At 33.5% G+C, this 21200-nt stretch overlaps 1 protein-coding gene across 1 annotated transcript in view; it reads left to right on the forward strand.

The window, feature by feature from the left end:
- Nucleotides 1-21200, forward strand: part of LOC150097868 (rab-like protein 2A) — a 105426-nt gene that overhangs the window by 34149 nt on the left and 50077 nt on the right. The window contains exons 3-4 of the mRNA XM_090406215.1: nt 3645-3724; nt 14396-14475. Of these exons, the coding sequence (XP_090262341.1) occupies nt 3645-3724; nt 14396-14475 (160 nt within the window). The remainder of the gene's footprint in view (nt 1-3644; nt 3725-14395; nt 14476-21200) is intronic.

Consider the following 21200-nt stretch of genomic DNA (forward strand, 5'->3'; position numbering starts at 1 on the left):
ATCAACACACAAAATCAGTTTTATTCTTGTTAAAATGCTCCAAGCACTGTTCAAAGATTTTAATGCGAGTGCGTTTTTGATCTGCTGTGAGCAAGTGCGGCACCCATCTTGCGCAAAGCTTTTTTATTTGCAATTCTTCATGCAAAATATATCTTACACATTCTTTTGAAATGCCTATAGTCTCAGCAATTTCACATACTTTGACTCGCCGGTCATCTAATACCATATCGTGTACTTGATCAGTGATTTTCGATATTGTTACACTTTTTGGACGTCCTTCACATGGATCATCTTCAAGGCTATACGGCCATGTTTAAACTCAGCAGCCCATTTCTTAATTGTCAAAAACGAAGGAGAAGGGTGCCCATAAACTTTTATGAACTTCGAATGAATTTCTTTTGGCGTTAAACCTTCTTTTATAAAGAATTTTATAACTCCAGTACTCAATTTTATCTATTTCAAGGGATACAGACAACACTTTTGCTTCAGACAGCTGTATAAAACAAACTACTTGATAGAATAACTTGCAATTTCACATGGATGCTTATGACAGAATTTTTGCTGATAGTGTTGCCATCTATGGTTGAGGCCGAGAACTTTACAGACCATCCTCGTACTGTAGTTAAAGCTCTGTCTTTTGCCCACCAGTTGGTTTCTCTGAGAACCGATTTACACTTTAGTTTACCAAATTTTCCCCACACATTCACATATAGGTATGCTTTTCTAAGAAAAATGTACAAGAAATAATTCCAAAAAGAGAAATAGTTTATATTTTTTTTAACAGAAAGACATAGTAAGATTATTAGATACATTAAATACACAAGATTAAAAAATAATTTTTATTATTGAAAATATTGCCAGATATTAATGAGCCATCATCACTGCATCAGCATAATTACAAAGTGAAGCTAGAACAAAGAATGTTAATCCTATTTAACATTCCTAAGTGTCAGCATATGAGTGGTTACAAAATAAAATTGGATTGCAATTAAGGTTAAAACTAAAATTAAAATAATTTTGAAATACAAGAAATAACATTTAGATAAAGTGATTGAATGACTCAGTATTATGTTAAAAAAAAAAGGGTGGTGGTGGGGGGATAAAGAAAGAAGAGAGTGAAGGGAAATATACTGTTGCTTGCGTTTATGAGGATGAGACACCCAAAAAATGTAACTTTGATTTAGTTTTAATTTTAATTGCAATCTCATTTTTACTTTATAACTTTATAAAGTAAAGTTATAACCACCTGTATGGTGGCACTTCGGTACGTAGCTCAGCTCTGTAAATGGGATTCAAATGTTTTTTATTCTAGTTCACCTCGAAATTATGTTGATGCTCTTATGATGTCCCATTAATTTCTGGGTGAAATATTTCATTGAATAGAAATTATTATTCTTTATTCTTGTGAATACATGTGTCTAATAATAGTTTATATTGTTGTTCATGATATTTCATTTATAATTAAGTTCAAAACATGTTTAGCAACATTTAAACGTGTTTGGCTTGGTTAAGACACATAGAAAATCCATTTTGTGTTTCCTTGCATAAAATGGAGATTATTTATGCAGGTAAACTTAATAAAAAATGTAATGTGAATTATATTTTTTATTATGTGAAAAATGTGAACGTAATAAAAAAACAATAATATAAAACGGAAACTAAACAATGTGAGAATTAGAGTAATTTCCCTACTGGATGCAATATTTAAGATTTAGATGTAGAATTTAATTTTATATTCATTCGTATGGCATTATTCTTAAGGTAGGGAGGTAACCGAATCAATTGATATAGTGGAATTACTTAGCGAGCACTTTGCAAGAGTATATCATCCACGTGGTGACATTGCAGGAATGAAAGAACCAACAGCTTATATGGGAATTGTGGTGAATGAAGTGGAGATAAATAGTCTATTACAAAACCTCAGTGTCAATACATCTGTAGGATTGGATGGTATACCAGCTCGTGCCGTATGTGAAGTGGCTAAAGAATTGTCAGTGCCCTTGACCATTTTGTTTAATTTGGGTCTCGGGTCTGAGTTAGTCCCAAGGGGGTGGAAAGAGGGGAAAATAGTTCCACTGCATAAAGGAGGTTCCAAGACTGCTGTTGTAAATTACTGATCAATCAGCATATCAGGAATCGTTGTCAAGGTCTTGGAGAAAATAGTCAAGAGGAAAATACAGGATTGGATAGATGAAAATGGGATATTATATGGGGGACAGCATGGTTTTGTGAAGGGTAGATCATACCTCAGTAACTTGCTCACGTTTTATAACACAGTGACGGCTGAACTGGATAAGGGTAATGGGTTTACAGTGATTCTACTGGACCTTGCTATGGCCTTTGACAGGATACCACATGGAATTCTAATCAGTAAACTGCAGCATATGGGGATGGATATTGGGTTGGTGAGATGGATAGGAGGGTGGTTCATGGAGAGATATCAGAGAGTGGTTTATTCAGAAGTAGAGTCCAAAAGATGGCCTGTGACTACTGGTATGCCACAGGGTTCTGTTCTTGGACCACTATTGTTCAGTTTGTTCATTAACGATATAGGAAAGGATCTGAGAGGAACTGTTCATTTGTTTGCTGATGATGATGCAAAGTTGGGTAGAGCAATGGCGAATGCACAGGATGTCAAAATTTTGCAGGATGATTTGGATAGTTTGGAGGACTGGGCTAAGCAGAATGGATGTCAATTTAATATGGCAAAGTTTAAGGTTATGCATTTAGGAGTGAAAAGATTAGCAGCAGTATACCACATCGGTGGAACGGTACTGTAGGAGATTGACGAGGCCAGGGATTTGGGAGTGTTGGTGGATAGGGAGTTGAAGTTTAAGGGGCACATTATAAAAATGGCAAAATCAGCTCATCAAATCACTTGGTTGCTGAAAAATACTTTGACAAGCAGAGACAAACAGGTTATTGTTCCTCTGTATCGAGCTTTGATAAGATCCCATCTAGACTACTGTGCCCAGATATGGGTGCCAGGGTTTCTTCTGGATGGGGAGGAGGTGGAGAGGATCCAGAGGCGAGTGACCAAGATGATAGCATGTGTATGGAATGAACCTTATGAGAACAGGTTGAAGATTTGTGGGTTGCAGAAATTGGTTGATAGTCAGAAATGGGGGTGATATGATTGAGACATTCAAATTACTGAAGGGTTTCTATAAGATTAATTCAGAAGATATTTTTGAGAATAGGACTGGTGGTGGGAGGACTGGGGTCTATACATGGAAGCTGGACAAGAGTGTGGTTAGCAAGGGTGTTAGAGCTAGGTTTTTTACTTGGCGAGTGATGAATGAGTGGGATAAGCTGCCAAAGTCTGTTGTGGGTGCCATGACTGTAAATGAGTTCAAGGCAAAGTATGATAGATACTGTGTGAATGTCAAATAGTTGTTCTTGACATGATGTTAGGGTCTCCCTCGATGAGTCTGTGGACTCCTTGGAGTTGCCCGTAATAATAATTATGTCATGAAGTTTACTGATTTATGTTCTTGTAAATGAGTATTTCACTGAACAGCACCAATTCAAATTTTGAATATCTTTGTTTTAAGAAAGGAAGATTTCAAGAATTTTTATTATATTTATTTATTTTTAATAAAGTGAATAAATGAATTGCTTTATTTCCTTAATCCATGAATTAGCCAACCAAAACAGCTCTCTACATATGCTTTGACTATGTTTAGACATAAAACAGATGTTAATGGTGAATCTGTTGTTGTAGGTAAGATAAAGTTAATTGTATTCTTTTTTTTTTTAATCTTGTTAAATGTAGGTTTTTATAAATTATATATCTAAGAACCAGTTGGCAGAAGAAATGTTATTATTATTATTAGTATAAACTTATCACTTCATACATTTTATAGAACTATTATATGGGAGTTTCAGGTTTAGTTCTAAACTTGAAAACTGATGATGATATTTCATCTTTTAATGGTCGGCCTGAAATTATAACAGTTATAACTTTGCATCAAGATGGTAGTCAAGGGAATAATCGTTTTTTGTTTAACAATAATTGAAATTTAGGAATATGACATTACTTAATCATCATCATCGATTTCCTGATATGTACCCCTGAGGGGTGTTCAGGTTACTACGAGAGCATTACATGATTATGTTTACATTATTATTAATCTCCTATCAACAATTTTCCTTCTGGATCTCTTTCTTGCCATCTTGGCATCAAACACCTGTTTATGCAGGTAAGTGGCCATACCACCTTAGATTAGCTCTGCTTACACATTCTTGAATGCTAATTATGTCAAGTTCCTTTCTAATATCTTCATTTTTAATATGATTCTTGCATTGATGCCATTTGTTCACTCTCCTAATTTTTCTCAGAACCCTCATATCTGTGGTCTCTAGTCTTTGATCAAGTGCTTTATTTCTGACTCAACTCTCTAATCCTTAACTTAAAACTGGTTTAAAGACTGTTTTGTATTGTATGCTGCTAGTTTGGTATTTTGGTTAATATTGTTCTTATTCCATAGAAATTTATTCAGCTGGTTACCCACCATACTAGCTTTGCTTATTCTGTTGTCTATTTCCAGATTTAACTTGCTATCTTCACTAAAAACTTTGCCTAAATAGCTGAAATATTTTACTTGTTCTATAGGATCTCAATTCAGAATGCAGTTGATGTTTTCTATTCTCATTGCTAATTTTTATGCCAAATTTGTTACACCTTTATTCAATTTAGTTGGTGAATTCTGGAATTTCACTAGATGTGTTTATAAGTACATCATCATTATCATCTGCATACAGCAGATAGCTAAGTTTGACATCTCCATTTCTAATATCAGGCATAATGCCACTTTCTTTAATAATGTGATCCATATAGATGATGAATGAGAGTGGAGATAACGTGCATCCTTGTCTTACCCCTGATTTTACATCAAACCATCTTCTTGTATTTCTTTCAATTCTAATTGCTGACTGACCACTTAAATATGGACTATGGATTGCTCTGTATAATGTCCCATTCACTCCATATAATTGTAGTGTTTTGAAAAGCTTTTCTCTGGGCACCTTGTCATATGCTTTTTCCAGATCTATAAAAGTTAAATCCTTATAATATTCCAATGATTTCTGAACTATTTGTCTTAAAGTGAAAACCTTAACTTGACAACCTCTATTTGGTCTGAAACCAGCTTGTTCTTCTCCAAGTTTCTATTCCACTTTCTCAACCTCTTTTCAAGTATATTTGCATAATTCATACCTGGAACAATTAGTAGAAAAATTCTTCTGTAATTCTCACATTCAGTTTTATTCCCTTTTTTATTACATGGGTAATATGAGAGCTCTACCTAATCATTTCGAAATCGGCCTTCTGACCAATTATGCAGTTTAGCCACTGCAAAACTCTTTTAGACCTTCATACTTCAGCATTTCTGGTCGAACATCAAGTACTTCAGCTGCCTTTCCACCTTTCAAGGTTTTGACATCTCATTCTACCTCAAGTATTGATGTGCATTCCTCTTGAAAATTTTCTAGTATAGTTCTGTTATGTCATACTGAAACAAAAAAAGAAATTAAAAGGAACCATGAGAACCGAAAATTTTAATGTGATGTTGTTGTTGTCTTGTCCTTTGAAGAGTCTTAGATGTTTCCGTGTGCTCTTTGTACTGCTTTGGCTATGTCTGTGATTTTGTTTGTATAGAGCTGTTGTTCAGGATTAGGATCTATTTCTTGCAAGGCTGCTGTAATTGCTGGACAGGTAAAGATGTGAGTGGGTGTCAGTTCAGTATTGGGGCAGTTGTTGCAGTTTCTATATGTTCTCGTATCATCTGTATTGATCTTCATTCCTCTATAATGTCCTGTTCGTAGTCTTGCTATCGTGGTGGAGGTCCTTCTGTCAGCATTGATCTCGGGAATTTGATGTTGTATCACTGATTTCAATGGAATTAGTTTAGCTTTTGCTAGTGCATTGGCATCAGCAAGAGTTATCATATGAGTTTCTTGGTTGAGTTCTCTGGCCTCTTTTGCTAATTTATCAGCTGCTTCGTTGTGATCAATGCCTACATGAGCAGGAATCCATTGTAAAATGCAACTTTTACCTAAACACTTTAGATGATTTAAGAGTTTATGGATGTCTTGTGTGAGCTTGGTATTGCCATTTTTGATTGCCTCCATAGCTGATCTTGAGTCACTGTAAATTATAATTCCTTCAGATTGTTGAGATGATGATAGATTTAAGTAGGCTTCTAGTGCTTTATTTTAATGTGATATACATATATATATATATACAGGGTGTTCGGGATAAATTTGACATATTTATAATTAATTATATTTTTCCGTAAGTTACATGTATTAACACACACTTCTCTTCATTTAAAAGTTTGGACCCTTCTTCATTCATATACAAGATGTCAGAAAGGATGGATAGCTGGAACCCACCTGAATCATGGAAGAGAATAACTTGTATCATGATGATTCGTGCCCGCCATCAAAATAAGGATATTACGACTGCTGCCCAATGCTCCCTGAATACAGTAAAAACAATCAGGCATGAACTAGAGACTTGCAATGGTGACTACGAGGATGTAGCAAGAAGAAAGATCCCTAGCAGACGATCTGATTGCGTTCGTACAGCAGAATTCCTCGCAAATCTGCAGGAACAGGTGTTGAAGAACCCTGACATTGGAATTCGGGCTTTGTTCGTGGAGTTGCTAACTGTAGTCAAGCCCTGGATAACAAGGGTAGCCAATGGTAGGCCGTATGTATGGCAGCAGGATTCGGCCCATTGCCACACCTCTGGGAAAAGTCAAAAATGGTTGTCTGAAAATTTCTACGACTTCACCAGTCCAAATGTTTGGCCTCCAAACTCCCCAGACCTTAACCCCATGGATTATTTTGTATGGGGCGCAGTTGAAAAAGACACCAATCGCACTTCCAGTAATACAAAAGCCCAGTTAATGGATAAAATTAAAACAGTTTTTGCGGCCCTTCCCAGGGAGACTGTAGCATCAGCTTGTTCGAGGTTCCGAAGCAGAATTGAAGCTGTGATCGATGCTAATGGTGGTTATTTTGAGTAAATCTTGTTGATAGTATTGTAATTAACTCTGCCTGTAATGTTTTTTTGTCAATTCATTAAATTTAATAGATACAAAGAAGATTTTCTTTTTCCTTACGAAACTGTCAAATTTATCCCGAACACCCTGTATATATATATAGTGGAGTTGACAGAGACCAAAGAGCACAAGCAGGAGTTATGATTTGGATTCATAACTCCCTTTCAAAACAGTTAAAACATTATAAATAATGGAATGAAAGAATAATAGAAGCTAGAATAAAAATAGATAGAGGTTACTTAACAATCGGTTTATATGCCCCAGAAGAAGGAAGAGAACAGGATAATATTGAATTTTATAATCAGTTACAAAATATATATAATAAAATAAATAAAAATGATTATGTAATATTAGCAGGACTTAAATTAAGAATTAATAATATAGAAATATATGGAGAACATTCTCTAAACAGGAATGGTAAAAAATTGATCGACTTTGTAGTTTATCATCAAAAATCAACTAACTCCTTTTTATTCACGTATAGCAAGTAGGCGAGGTCGTTATCTAACTTTGTAGTTTATAATAACCTAAAAAAGAATGAACTCTTTCTATAAGCATAAAGACATACATAAATATTCTTGGGAAGCAAGAGGATGGAAATCAATATTAGATTATTTTATCTTAAATGAAAAGACATCAAAGTTCACAGAGAATATGAAATAAGTAGTGACCACTTCCTCGTTAAAATAAAATTAAGATTACCACTTAAATGGCTACAAGTAACAAGAACAGAAAAAAATTTTAAATATTTGTTTATAAAACTAGACTATTAAATGACACAAATATACAATGGCTATATGAACAAAGAATTGACCAATATCTAGATAAAATGAAGAAATAGAAATATAATGGCTTTAATATAAACATGATACTAAATGCAGCAGCAAATAAAAGCTTAGGAAAGACCAAAAAATTCAATAAAAGGAAAAAACTGAAGATATAGGATGATAAAATCAAAGAAATAATCAAAATGAAAAAAGAAGCCTATCATAAATGGTTAAACAGTAAAAGATAGATGAAATAGAATATAAAAGAATAAGAGCCATAGCTAAAAGAGAAGTCAGAAAAAGACATAGAGAATCATGGAACAAATTTGTTTCTAATTTAGAACATGAATTACATGAAATAAGATCCAATGTATATCAGATTTCATCATCAAATTCCTGCCATGTACCCTCAAGGGGTGTACAGGATGTGATAGTACTACATGAAAAATTTACATCATTACCAACTTCCTATCTACAATTTTCCTCAAAATCAGTCTGTTACTTGTCAAGACTCCAACATTATCAGATCTTATATTTCTATCGTCAAAGGCACTTTGTACAGTATCAATCCACCTATATCTTGGTCTTTCTCTGGGTCATTTTCCTGCCAACCTGGCAGAGAACACTTGTTTTGTATATAAGATTTTGAAACACTTAAATACAAATACTAAAGAAAACATAAAATTAAATATCGAATTGAAATTATAAGAATTTCTAAATTTCAATACAGAATTGTGGACAGATAAATATTTTAAAAAAGATAACTGGCAAACATTAAATGAAAAGGAAATAACTAAAGAAGAATTAGAAATCAGCCTGAAAGAAACAAGAAATGGAAAATCACCTGGAGAAGATAAGCTAGGTTCAGAACTATATAAATATGAAGGAACAAGGTTCAAAGAAAGACTCCTATTATTTTTAAATAAAATCTATTCAACTGGTAACCCCCTAATAGAATGGAAAAAAGCAATTGTGATTCCTATCTTTAAAAAAAAGGTAGTAGAGATGACCCTAAAAACTATGGAAGTATAAGTATACTAAATTCCTGTTACAAAATATATAGCAGAATTTCAAATAAACTTATAAAATATTCTGAAAACTTTATTTTAGAAGTACAGAATGGATTTAGAAAAGGACTTTCATGTATAGACCCAAACTTTTGCCTAAAATTAATAATAGAGAAAAAAAGAGAATACAATTTAGAAACACATATTACATTTATTGACTTTGAAAAAGCATTCGACAAAGTTAAAAGAAGCATTTTATTTAACATATTAAAAGAAAGACAAGTACCAAATAATATCCTAAAAGCTGTCATAAGTATGTATGAAAATAATCAAATACAGATAAGATTAAATCATAAGCTATCATATACGAGAGAGATAAACCAAGGAGTCTTGGTTTATCTCTCTCGTAATAATAAAATGGAATAAAATTTTCTATCAAGGTATTAGACTTTCTCCTGCTGTGAACTTAAACACTCTCCTTTTTGCCGATGACCAAATAATAATTACAAATTCTGAAGGTAACTTACAGAAAGCTATTTTAAATCTAAATGAGATAGCCGAAGATTATGGAATGATAATATCAACAAAAAAAATCAAAAATTATGGCCTTTAAAGGACAAGATCCAGTAAAAACTAAAATAGTAATAGATAACAAGATTTTAGAACAGGTGAATTCATTTAACTACCTAGGTTGTGTGATTACATATGAAAATTAAAAAGATATAAACCTAAAAATTGCAAAATATTTAAAAATAATAGGTGTAATTAACTATATTTAAACCAAACCTAGTTCAAAAACAAACCAGACTATATTGTATAAAAGTATACAATACATTAGCCTTACCAGTCCTATTGTATGGAAGTGAAATCTGGACAATAAAACAAAAGACAAAGATTAATAACAGCTGAAATGAAGTTTATGAGAAAAACTGTAAAGTATACTCTATTTGATCACAATAGAAACAAAGAAATTATGAATTAAACCAGGAATCAGTAATAGAAAAAATTAAAAAATATGGAGGGAACACATTCAAAGAATGAAAACAGAAAGATTACCAAAACAAGCCTTAAAGTACAAGCCATTAGGAAAAAGAAAACCAGGACGTCCTCTTAAAAGATTCAACGATGACTTCTAAGGCCGGAACAGGCCACTCTAGGTCTAAATCCTTGATAACTATGATGATAATGGTTCTGTCACTGCTTGGTTCATTTAACAGTCTTTCAAAGTAATTACTCCAGATATCTGGGATATACTTATCTTCAGTTTTCATGTCACGTTTATCATCTTTGATTGCTTTTACAGTACTCTTTCCTCCATTTCTAAGCTTCTTTATTAGCCTCCAGCACATTTGCCACCTTCCTGGTATTTATTTTCTATATTCTTACCAAAATTTTCCCATGACTTTTGTTTAGCTACTTTTACACACAGCTTAGCTCTTACATTTTTATCTGTATTCTTTTAGGGCATCTGCTGACTTGGAACTTTTGGGATGCATTTTTCATTTCCAGAGCTGCTGCTTTAACTTCTTGTTTCCGCCATTCTTATTTTTCTATACTTGTAGACAACTTCACCCCTTAGCTGTATCAATCATTGTCTTCTTCAGAGTTTGCCACTGAGACTCCAAGGTTTGGTTCTTGTTTTCATTTGTTTCATTTTTCCTTCAATAATGTTTGTGTAGTCAAGTCTACAATTTATTTTAAAAGCTGCTCAAGTTTAATTATTTTTAAAACTTCCTTACATACTGTTCTTTTCAATATCCATTTTTATCCTGTTTAGTACTACGTAATGGTCACTTCAAATTTCAAATCCTCTGTACACTCTTGTATCCTGAATGAGCATGAAGAAATCACTGTCAACTATGATGTAGTCAATGAGGCTTTTCTTATTTCTTGCATTTTCTCTCCATGTGAACTTGTGCACATCTTTATGTTGAAACATGCTGTCAGTAACGTGCCCTGAGCAGAAGTCCACTGAATACTTACTGTTATTAATAGCTTTGCCCTTTTCTCCAAATTTTCCCAAAATGTTCCTATGTGTCTTGTGGGATTCATTGCCTACTCTGCTGTTCAGATCTCCAACAAGGACCACTTTTTCCATTTTTCTTTGTCAGCTGCTTGTTCTAATGACTCAAAAAATTCCTCCACTTCTTCCGAGGAACCTTTTTGTGGGACCATAGCCACAAATAAGTTTCCTTGTCCATGTTCCCATTTTGAAGTTTGCCCTCATAACTGTATTTGAAATTGCCTTTCAATAAAGAAGTTTATCTTCATTTTTTAGAGAGAGAGATTATTTAGTTAAAAAAAAAAAAACTTGCAAAAGAAAGTCAAAATAGCTAAATGAGTATATATTTATATATATTTTTTTTTTCAATGCCATAGTGGGATTCAATTCCCCCTCTCCTTCCAAAGCATGTTGGATCTGTATGTGTGCAAGTTGTTCTCTTAATTAACCAAATTCTTGAAGCCATAAAGCAGTTTTTTTTTTTTTATTAATCAACATATTACTACTGTTTTCACTGAGCCATCAGCAATTTTATCTCTTGAAGATATTATAATACAGCTTATAGAATTTGATCCAAAATATGTACAGAGGACTTCTATAGTTAAGGAATGTCATATTCATAAATCTCAATTACTAGATAGATCATTCCTTTTGGAATGATCTACCTAGTAATTGAGATTATACAACAGTTCTCCTGCATCACTATTGATGCAGGAGAACTGTTGTATAATTTAAGGCAATTCATTAAGATATATTTCTAAAAGCCATTTCCATTATGGATTTTGCATTTAGTATTCATAAAGATTTTCATAATGTTCATTATCCCATTGCTTTAAAACTGCCTTTTTTTTTTACTGTGTTCTCAAGTCAATTTTGGTAGAAATGAAATTTTGGCTGTCATTGTAGGCATAATAATATAGTACATAATACAATATAAAGATAAATAATGTACTAAATAAATGTTTCTATCTAGGATAGAAACATTTATTTCAGGAATCTTAACATTTTACTTTGTGATCATGCTTCATGACAATACATCTCTAGAAACTTTGTGCCACTGCAGATAAATATACTGACCTCTTAGATGAAGTACAGTCAACAAGATTTGAGTAGTAGTTCATCATGCTAGAACTTCCAGATGTTATAGTCTTCTGAAATTTTATAATGAAAGTTTCCATTGAGATGTAGGGCAGACTATTGGCTGCCTGCCTTACAAACCTTTTGAAACTTCTGTCAAAAATTCTGTTTATCAAAAATGCAGATTTCAGGAATAAGATTTATGGAATTACTATCAAGAGACTCTTTGATTAGTTTTAATGTAGTTTTACTCTTTACAAATATCCCTCTTATGCATACATAGAATTACTGCATAGTGATTTTCTCCCATTGTGCAATGTTGCTATAAATACTCAGCTGAAATAAACTGCCCAAAAACAAATGGAAGGAGCTGCAGTTGCTTCTGTTTCTCTCTCACCTTAGCTATTTTATAGAACATCTGGGACAGCTTACCACTTTTTTTCTGCATGCCTTCTATATAACTTTGATACACTGATGCCATTTTTTGCAGTCTGGAACTTTTATCTGAGCTTTGTGTTTTTCTTCATAAAAATTAATCCAATCCATTCATCACTTAAATTTATTCTTGAAATAGAAGGGAGAGCAAGCTCCTTCCATTCCTATGCCTCCTCATTCAAAAACAACCTAAATCTATTTTTCATTATACGGAAAGAAAACAAGCACAGGGAGATACATTGATGCTGCTGCTCATCACAAAAGTCGGGCATTATCAAAACTTCAGTGCATTCTACACACTCCTTATGATCTGCTGCTTCTCTTTTAAAAATAGATCTGTCTTTTATCAGAACTTGCATCTCCAGTTACTGCAATCAAAACATGGTGTTATTGATAATTATGCTCTTCCTATCATTCCTCAAGAAGTTTCTAAGCGTCTGCAGTCCACATGTCAAAGGTATGCTTGAGAAGCTTACCAGATTTCTGTGCCAGATTAAAGTCTTCATCTGGTTTGCAAACATTCATCCTCACACTTTCCAAAAGGATAAACATTGTAGTCTTTTCTATCCAGGAGTTTATAGTATTCCTTACTTATGTGATCTCTCAGATTATGGCCAGACAGATTGATCTGCTCAGATATTCTTGGAAGAACACCAGGGTTATGCCCATTTTATGTAATTCTTATAAATCAGTCTTGCCACTCATACTATATCTGATAAATTCAAGATTCATTGCATAAATTTATTAGGAATATGAGAGAAATTAGTCGCCAAACTAGCTGTATACATGACAGTGTTCAGACCAGTTTTAACTTATGAATCTTAGAGCTGAGTTAGAAATAAAACACTTGATCCAAGACTGAAGACAATAAATATGAGAGTTCTGAGAAATATTAGTGAAGTAAACAGATGGCATCAATGGCAGTATCATATTAAAAAATGAGGATATTAAGAATGAATTTAACATTATTACCATTTTGGAATATGTGAGCAGAGCTAATCTCAGGTGGTATGGTCACTTAAACAGAATGGGAGAGGAAGGGTTAACAAAACAAGTATTTTTTTTTGCTAGGAAATAGACCTGGAGAGGGACCAAGGTCTAGATGGGTTGGTATAGTAAGAAGTGTGTTAGAAGACAGAAATATGCAATCTGATAATATTGGAGTCTCGACAGATAACAGATTAATTGTCAACATGGAACTATGTAAGAAATGATGTAAGTTTTTCATTTAAAACTATCATACTATCCTGTATACCCATCAGGGTGTACTTTCCCAATTTTGGAAAGTTTTGCTCAGTAGTCCTTATTACTATGTTAAGTAATTATTTATTATCTGATATTTTCAGTGTCTATGCCTTGAATTCTAGTACTTACAGATCAAGCTCCTCTATTGCATTTAATATAATGTATTATTATATATTCTTTACAGAACACTATAATTTTCAGTTCTTCTATTTTGTCTCTTACTTTAGGCACTGAAAATTCTGTTCATATTAAATAAGTGATTTCCAACATAGTGAATTCTTTATCTTAATTCCTTATAGGTTATGTCCTTTGCTTACATATCTATATTCCACAATATCTTTCAAGCCTATTTTGCATACCCATCCTTTTGCATAACAGCCTCTATTGTGGCGCATCAGATGCCATGGCAAAATTAGAAGTATAGTAGTACATTCATTCACCTCATCCACTGCTGCACTCACTAGATGATAAAGCATGAGCAAATTACTGGAAGACCTACCCTTCACAAAACTGTGTTATTGTCTATTTATTTGTTTAGGGCCAGATATTTCAGACCAAAATATTTGGCCTGCTAAACTAATAAACAGTTTTATCTATGCCTTGTTTTCATGAAATAAGTAATATAACTATGGCACCAGTTTCTCTAAAAGAATGAATACCTACTGGTATGTTTAAATATTATATATAATTCTTACGACAAATGCATGCTCTTAATTAATTTGAAAAGCAAATACTTGACATTTTAAAGATTCATGAAGGGTAATTTGCCTTATAATATGAAATATTTTTCAGACTTCTGGGATACTGCAGGACAAGAAAGGTTCAGTAATCTACATCCATCATATTATCATCAGGCCCATGCTTGTATCCTTGTATGCTACTTTTGACTTCTACGCTCTTTTAAATCTGTTTTCACCAATATGAATACTTCAAGAAATTTCACCTTTTAGCATTTATTATATAACTTAATTTTAATAAAGCCTGTGTAGCCCTGTAGAAGTAGTGTTTGCATCTATAGTGCTAGGCTGCCTGAAGAAAGCTGTTCTCAGTTCAAATCTAGTTGTCAATTAAAGGAACTTTTTTAACCTTTCTTTGACCTGTTCCTGAGTTAGTCTACCCTGAGTATGAGCAGGTGGTTTTTTTCCCTCTCAGAAACTCGAAAAAAAAAATAATAATAAATAAAATAAAAAATTGACCATAGAACCCAAGCTATTTCAGACAAATAATATACTACATTAGGGTTAGAAATCATGAGATGGCGGCACTTGTCTGCTTCTCTTCATTAAATGTCGTTTATAATTAGTAATAGTCTTGGGCTTGCTATATCTGATTGGCTTCAAGTGAAGATTGATGTACTGTCCCTCAGTCTCCAAAGTTAGAGAGGGCTAAAACAGCCTTGCATACTCCTTATAGGGAATAAAAGGCATTAGTGAATTTATTTTATTTTTTTCTTATTTTTAATACATGTTACACAATTATTCCTTCTTAAAATGTCAGTATGCTTTAAAAAAGAATTCTGGATAGTAGAGAAGTGATGTTTTTTTAATGTCGTTCCCTTCCGTGGAAGGTTATAAACAGAGCTTGAAAAATTTTTTATTCAGTCAGGCAAATATCTTGCTAAGCCTTTGCTTGCGTGTACTCTACCGTAGTTGCCTAATATATCATACTCAAATGTTTAATCCCAGATCTTGTCCATTTATAAGGTTTTGTCTATATTTTATCTATATTCTGCAATATTTATATTCTGTACAGCATTAATTAACTATCGCATTAGCTATTGGTTGGAGAGAGAGAGAGAGAGAGTGTGTGTTAGTCGCTCAGCCAACCAGACTGCAAATCAAGATAATACATTTTACTGAAATTTAAATTCCCCGAATTTAAATTATTGAAGTAATATTTTTACAGCACATGACAGATAATTAAATAAACTTTTAATTATAGATGGTTTACAAAATATTGGAAATGCCAGTCAGAATGGGTTGCATAATATATGTGAAACATATAAAGCTTCCACAAATGCATGACTTGCATGTTTATTGTAAATCACCACTAATCTAGTTTTATAAGTATTTTAGAATATGTCTAGTTACATACGTCTTTGTCATTTTCTGTAATGTAATAGCACTTACTCAGATTACTACAGTAGTTCAAATAATGAAATTTACATTATTAATAGCTTATTTCTGCAATTTTCATCCAAATTAATCTGTTATTTTTTGACTCTTCACTATAATATCTTATATTTCAGTCTTCTAAGAATTATATGGACTTTTCAACTGATAGTGAGTTAGCCAGTCATGTGGAAGTTTCAAGGTCCCCTCCCTCTCCTGAGCACTTGGATTTTTTTCATCTTACAAAAATATGCAATCCAGCCTAGAATATACTCAGTAGAAATACTGATATTATAGTCTTGGTTGTTTTGGCTGTAATTACAATGATCTACAATCTTAGGTACTTTGATTGCATTAAGGATTGATTGCTTGTTTTGATCCCAGTCGTAGATGTTTAAGATAAAATTAGCAAGTGAAGATTGCCAATTAAATATGAAAGTACATAATAGAATAAGTAAGATTGATAGAGTAGACTGCCAGTTCAAGAAATGCTTGGTGTTTTGAACTTCCAGTTCCAACACACCAAGTTAATTGTATACAAGATGGTGTTCAAATTAGTTTTAACTTATAGATTTGATCAAAGACCACAGATATGAGAGGAGGGGAAAAAGGATGTTTGGGAACTGAACAGGTGGTGTCAATAAGCAAACTATATTAAAACTATCAGAAATTGAAAAGCTTGAAATTATCACCATCATCATCAATTTCCTGATATATACTCTCAAGGGATGTTCAGGCTACTATGACAGCACTACATGATTAAGTTTACATTACTATTAATCTCCTATGAACAGTTTATTATTAGTCTAGTATTGTCATTACTTCAATTTTGTCATATTTAACATATATTCTTACAAGGCACTTCTGACTGAATCATTCCACCTAGACTTGGTCTTCCTCTGGATCTTTTTCCTGCCATCTTGGCATCAAACACCTGTTTTGCTAACCTTTCCTCGTCCATTCTATTTAAGTGATCATACCACCTTAGATTAGCCCTTGCTCACATTCTTGAATGCAAACAATGCAAAGTTCCTTCCTAATGTCTTCATTTTTAATATGGTTTTGCATCGATGCCATCTGTTCACTTCTCTACTTTTTTTAAGAACTCTCATATCTGTGGTCTCGAATCTTTTGATCAAGGTGTTTTATTTCTAACCCAGCTCTCTGATCCATAATTTAAAATTGGTTTGAACATTGTCTTGTATGCTGCTAGTTTGGTGGCTTGGCTAATTTCTCTATTATTCCATATATATTTATTCTGCTGGCTCCCCACCATACCAATTTTCTTATTCTGTTGTCTATTTCCAGATGTAACTTGCCATCTTCACAAAAAATTGTGCCTAAATAGCCAAAATATTTTATTTGTACTATAGGCTCTTTATTCAGAATGCAGCTGAAGTTTTCTATGTTCCAACCTATTTTCATAGTTTTAGTCTTTATTGCTGATTTTCATGCTAAATTTGTTACAGCTGTTATATTCAATTTAGTTACAGAATCCTTGAGACTTGTACTAGTTTTGTTTAGGACTACATCATCTGCATAAAGCAAAGAGTTAAGTTCGATATCTTCAGTTCTAATGTCATGCCTAATGCCACTTTCTTTCATAATGTAACTATAGAGATGAATAAGGGTGATGATAATGTACATCTTTGTCTTCCACCTGATTTTACACTTCCTGTATTTCCTTCAATTTTATTGTTCTGTAGTGTTTTGAAAAGCTTTTCCCTATGTACCTTGTCATATGCCTTTTCCATATCTACCAAATTTAAGTACAGATCCTACTCCCATGATTTCTGAACTATTTGTCATAAAGTGAAAATCTAATCCTGACAACTTCTATGTGACCTGAACCCAGCTTGTTTTTCTTCCAGTTTTTCTTCCACAATTTTTATCAGCCTCTTTCCAAGCATGCTTTCATAAATCTTACCTGGATAAGTTTCCAGGTAGAGAAATTCCTCTGTAATTCTCACATTCAGCTGCATTTCCTTTTTTATGCTTGAAATTATTAATATTCAAAAATATGTAAGCAGAGATAATCTAAGATACTATAATCATTTAAACTGAATGGGAAATGAAAAATTAGCAAAACAGGTGTTAGAAAGAAAATTGTATATTGGACTAATGTGGAGTTTTAACAGTGCTTTAGAAGGATGAAATATAAGAGCTGATCAAGTCATACATACTGGTTTTAAATAATATACCAATTTGGAAGAAAGCTGATGATATGCAAATAGAAATGAAATATTGTTTTAGTCTGTCATAATATCTGATACACCACTTTGGGGCATATACCAGAAAATTCTCTCTCTCTTTCTCTCACACAGAGAGAGAGGGGAAAAAAAAAAAAAGACCATTTTATTAACAGCATATCATAGTCTGGGTACAGTGGTGTGCCGAAAGAAATCCACTATTGCTAACTATTCCATTGTATCTCTGTGAGCTTGCCATAGTGAGATTTGCGTGTATTCATTGAAAATTAAACTAATAGCTTGATGATAGTGAAGGAAATTGCAAAGTTTTTGGCAATGTTTTTAATCCTGCATTCCTGCAGTTTCACTTTGCTAGTATGAATATTTATTATTTAAGTAAAGCAGATTCTGTGCTGTTGGTACTCACCACAGCAAATTCAACTATAACAAATCCAGGTACAGTGCTATGCTGAAAGAAATCTACTATGACAAACAGCCCATCGTTGCAAACTATTCCAGGTGTATCTCTGTGAGTTTGCCATAATGAGAGTTGAGTGTATTCACTTAAAGAGAAACAAGGAATTTCAATGAATTTTTGCAAAATTCTGTGACTCTTCATGAGTCACAGAATTTTGCAAAAATTCTGTGATTGCTGATTTGCCAGAAATCAGCCATTTTCACTTTATGACAAAAAAAAAAAATTGCTGATTTGCCAAATTAAATACCGTATTTGGCAGCGTATAAGATGCACTTTTTTTCTTTGAAAATAGGTCTGAAAAACAGGGTGTGTCTTATATGCTGATACTCAGTTTTTTATTACTTTCATTTCTGGAAATTTTCTCTGTTCCAAATGCAGTTACGTAGAGTTCAGTGGATGCGCATGCGCTGTCATCGGCGATCACAGCTGTGTTCCTGTTCGTTTAAACTTTCCAATTGTTGTCGCAGTTGTTGTGAACGATGATAAATTTCTGCCATTAAATTTTCTCTAAATTTCTTTGCAAATTATGGTTGAAAAACGTCAGCATTGCTACAATATTGCATACAAGTTACGTGTGATTGTATGTGCTAAAGAACATGGAAACAGGGCTGCAGAGCTGTAAATTCATTATAATAGATATTCAGTGATAAAGTTTTTTTCTTAAAAAATGCGTACAAAAACGGGGGTGCATCTTATAGGCCGGTGCGTCTTATACCACCAAATACGGTATATGCTTTGTTTCTCTGTGTAATTTCGCTATACAGATTTAGTGTTTTCCGTATCTTATCTGTTTGATGCCTGATGAGATGCTTTTTCAAGATTGTCAAAATTTAATAGAAATCCTGTTTCTGTTTTTGACAGGTAGTCTTCAGAAATAATTTACTCACTTTTCCTTGAATATTTGAAATAAACTAAAAAATTGGTCTTTTTGACCTTAATAGAGCTTGTTCACCATTTATGCTTGTATAAATATGTGTATATAGCATGCATGTATAAATCTTTCCTAGAATTTTTCTTTGATACCTGAACATATTCTTTTTTTTTCTAATGATCATTAAAACTTAAAATTGATCTTTATTTATACTATTGCTTGTCAAGAAATCATTTATCCATGATTTCTTGACTATTTGTTATAAATTAAAAATTTGGTTTTATCATCCTGTATTTGGTTTAGATTCTTTAGTTCATCTTAAATGAGATCTGTACATGAGGGTGGTCTGAAAAGTTCTTGGCCTAACAATGAAAAAACAAATTGAACTAATTTCAAATGGAAGGCAGGTAATAAATTGGCAGTTTGCTAAATAGATCCCTGTGCCAAACTCAACCAAATGATTTTGAAATGACACAAGTAAACACATGAGTTTCTCTGAATTTTTCCATAGCTTGAGTCTAGAGGGTGATGGTGAAGGCTAAAATATCAGCTATTGCTGGTCACTGATTAGTTGGGAAGTCTTCAGAAATGTCTTCAAAGTTCAATAATGACTAATGACAGGAGATGACATACAAGTTGGTAAGGGGATCTTTTGGTACAGATGCAAGTGACATTTTGCAGCTCATATCATGTGGATGGAGGGAGAACTTACGATCATCCTTGGAAACAGTATTGTTTAGTTAGGAAGAATTTTAATGTCAGGTTTCTATATGGCATATAGTGAGTGAATGGAATGGGGTTCAAGTTGTGAATGCATCTTCAGCATGTGTTGAAAGAAAGGTATGTGGACATTGATTAACATAGAAAGAGCCTATGTTTCATTGAGTTCTTAGAAGACAGCACAATAACAAGCTCTTCAAAATATTTCCTGACTTGTATTATTATTATTATTATTATTATTATTATTGTTGTTCCGGAAAACTTCAAGGAGTCGACAGACTCATCGAGGGAGGCCCTAACATCATGTCAAGAACAACTATTCAACATTCACACAGTATCTATCACACCTTGCCTCGAACTCATTCACGGTCGTAGTACCCACAACAGACTCTGGAAGCTTATTCTACTCATTCACAACTCTCCAAGTAAAAAAACCTAGCTCTAACACCCTTGCTAACCACACTCTTGCCCAGCTTCCATGCATGGCCCCTAGTCCTCCCACCACCAGTCATATTTTCAAAAATATCTTCTGGATCAATCTTATAAAAACCCTTCAGTAATTTGAATGTCTCAATCATATCACCCCTCCTTCGCCTATCGTCCAGTTTCTAAAACCCACAAATCCTCAACCTATTCTCATAAGGTTCATTCCACAGACCTGCTATCATCTTGGTCACTCGTCTCTGGACCCTCTCCACTTCCTCCCCATCACAAAGAAACCCTGGTGCCCATAACTGGGCACAGAAGTCCAGATGGGCTCTTATCAAGGCTCGATACAGAGGAACAACAACTTGTTTGTCTCTGCATGTTAAAGTATTTTTCAGAAGCCAAGTGATTTGGTGAGCTGGTTTAGTCACTTTTGCAATGTGCCCCCTAAACTTCAACTCCCTATCCACCAACACTCCCAAATCCCTGGCCTCATCAATCTCCTGGAGTACAGTTCCACCAATGCGATATACTGCTTTTCACCCCAAAGTGCATACCTTACACTTAACCTTACACTTAACCTTACAAAATAACCTTAAACTTTGCCACATTAAACTGACATCCATTTTTTCTAGCCCAGTCCTCCAACCATCCAAATCATCCTGTAAAATTTTGACATCCTGTGCACTCACAATTGCTCTACCCAACTTTGCATCATCAGCAAACAAGTGAACACTTCTTCTCAAATCCTTTCCAATAACATTGTTGAACAAATTGAAAAGCAGTGGTCCAAGAACAGAGC

The sequence above is a fragment of the Typopeltis vanoorti genome, chromosome 16 (assembly GCF_054136105.1).
Source record: "Typopeltis vanoorti isolate ZY-2024b chromosome 16, IOZ_Tvanoo_1.0, whole genome shotgun sequence".
Lineage (NCBI taxonomy): Eukaryota > Metazoa > Arthropoda > Arachnida > Uropygi > Thelyphonidae > Typopeltis > Typopeltis vanoorti.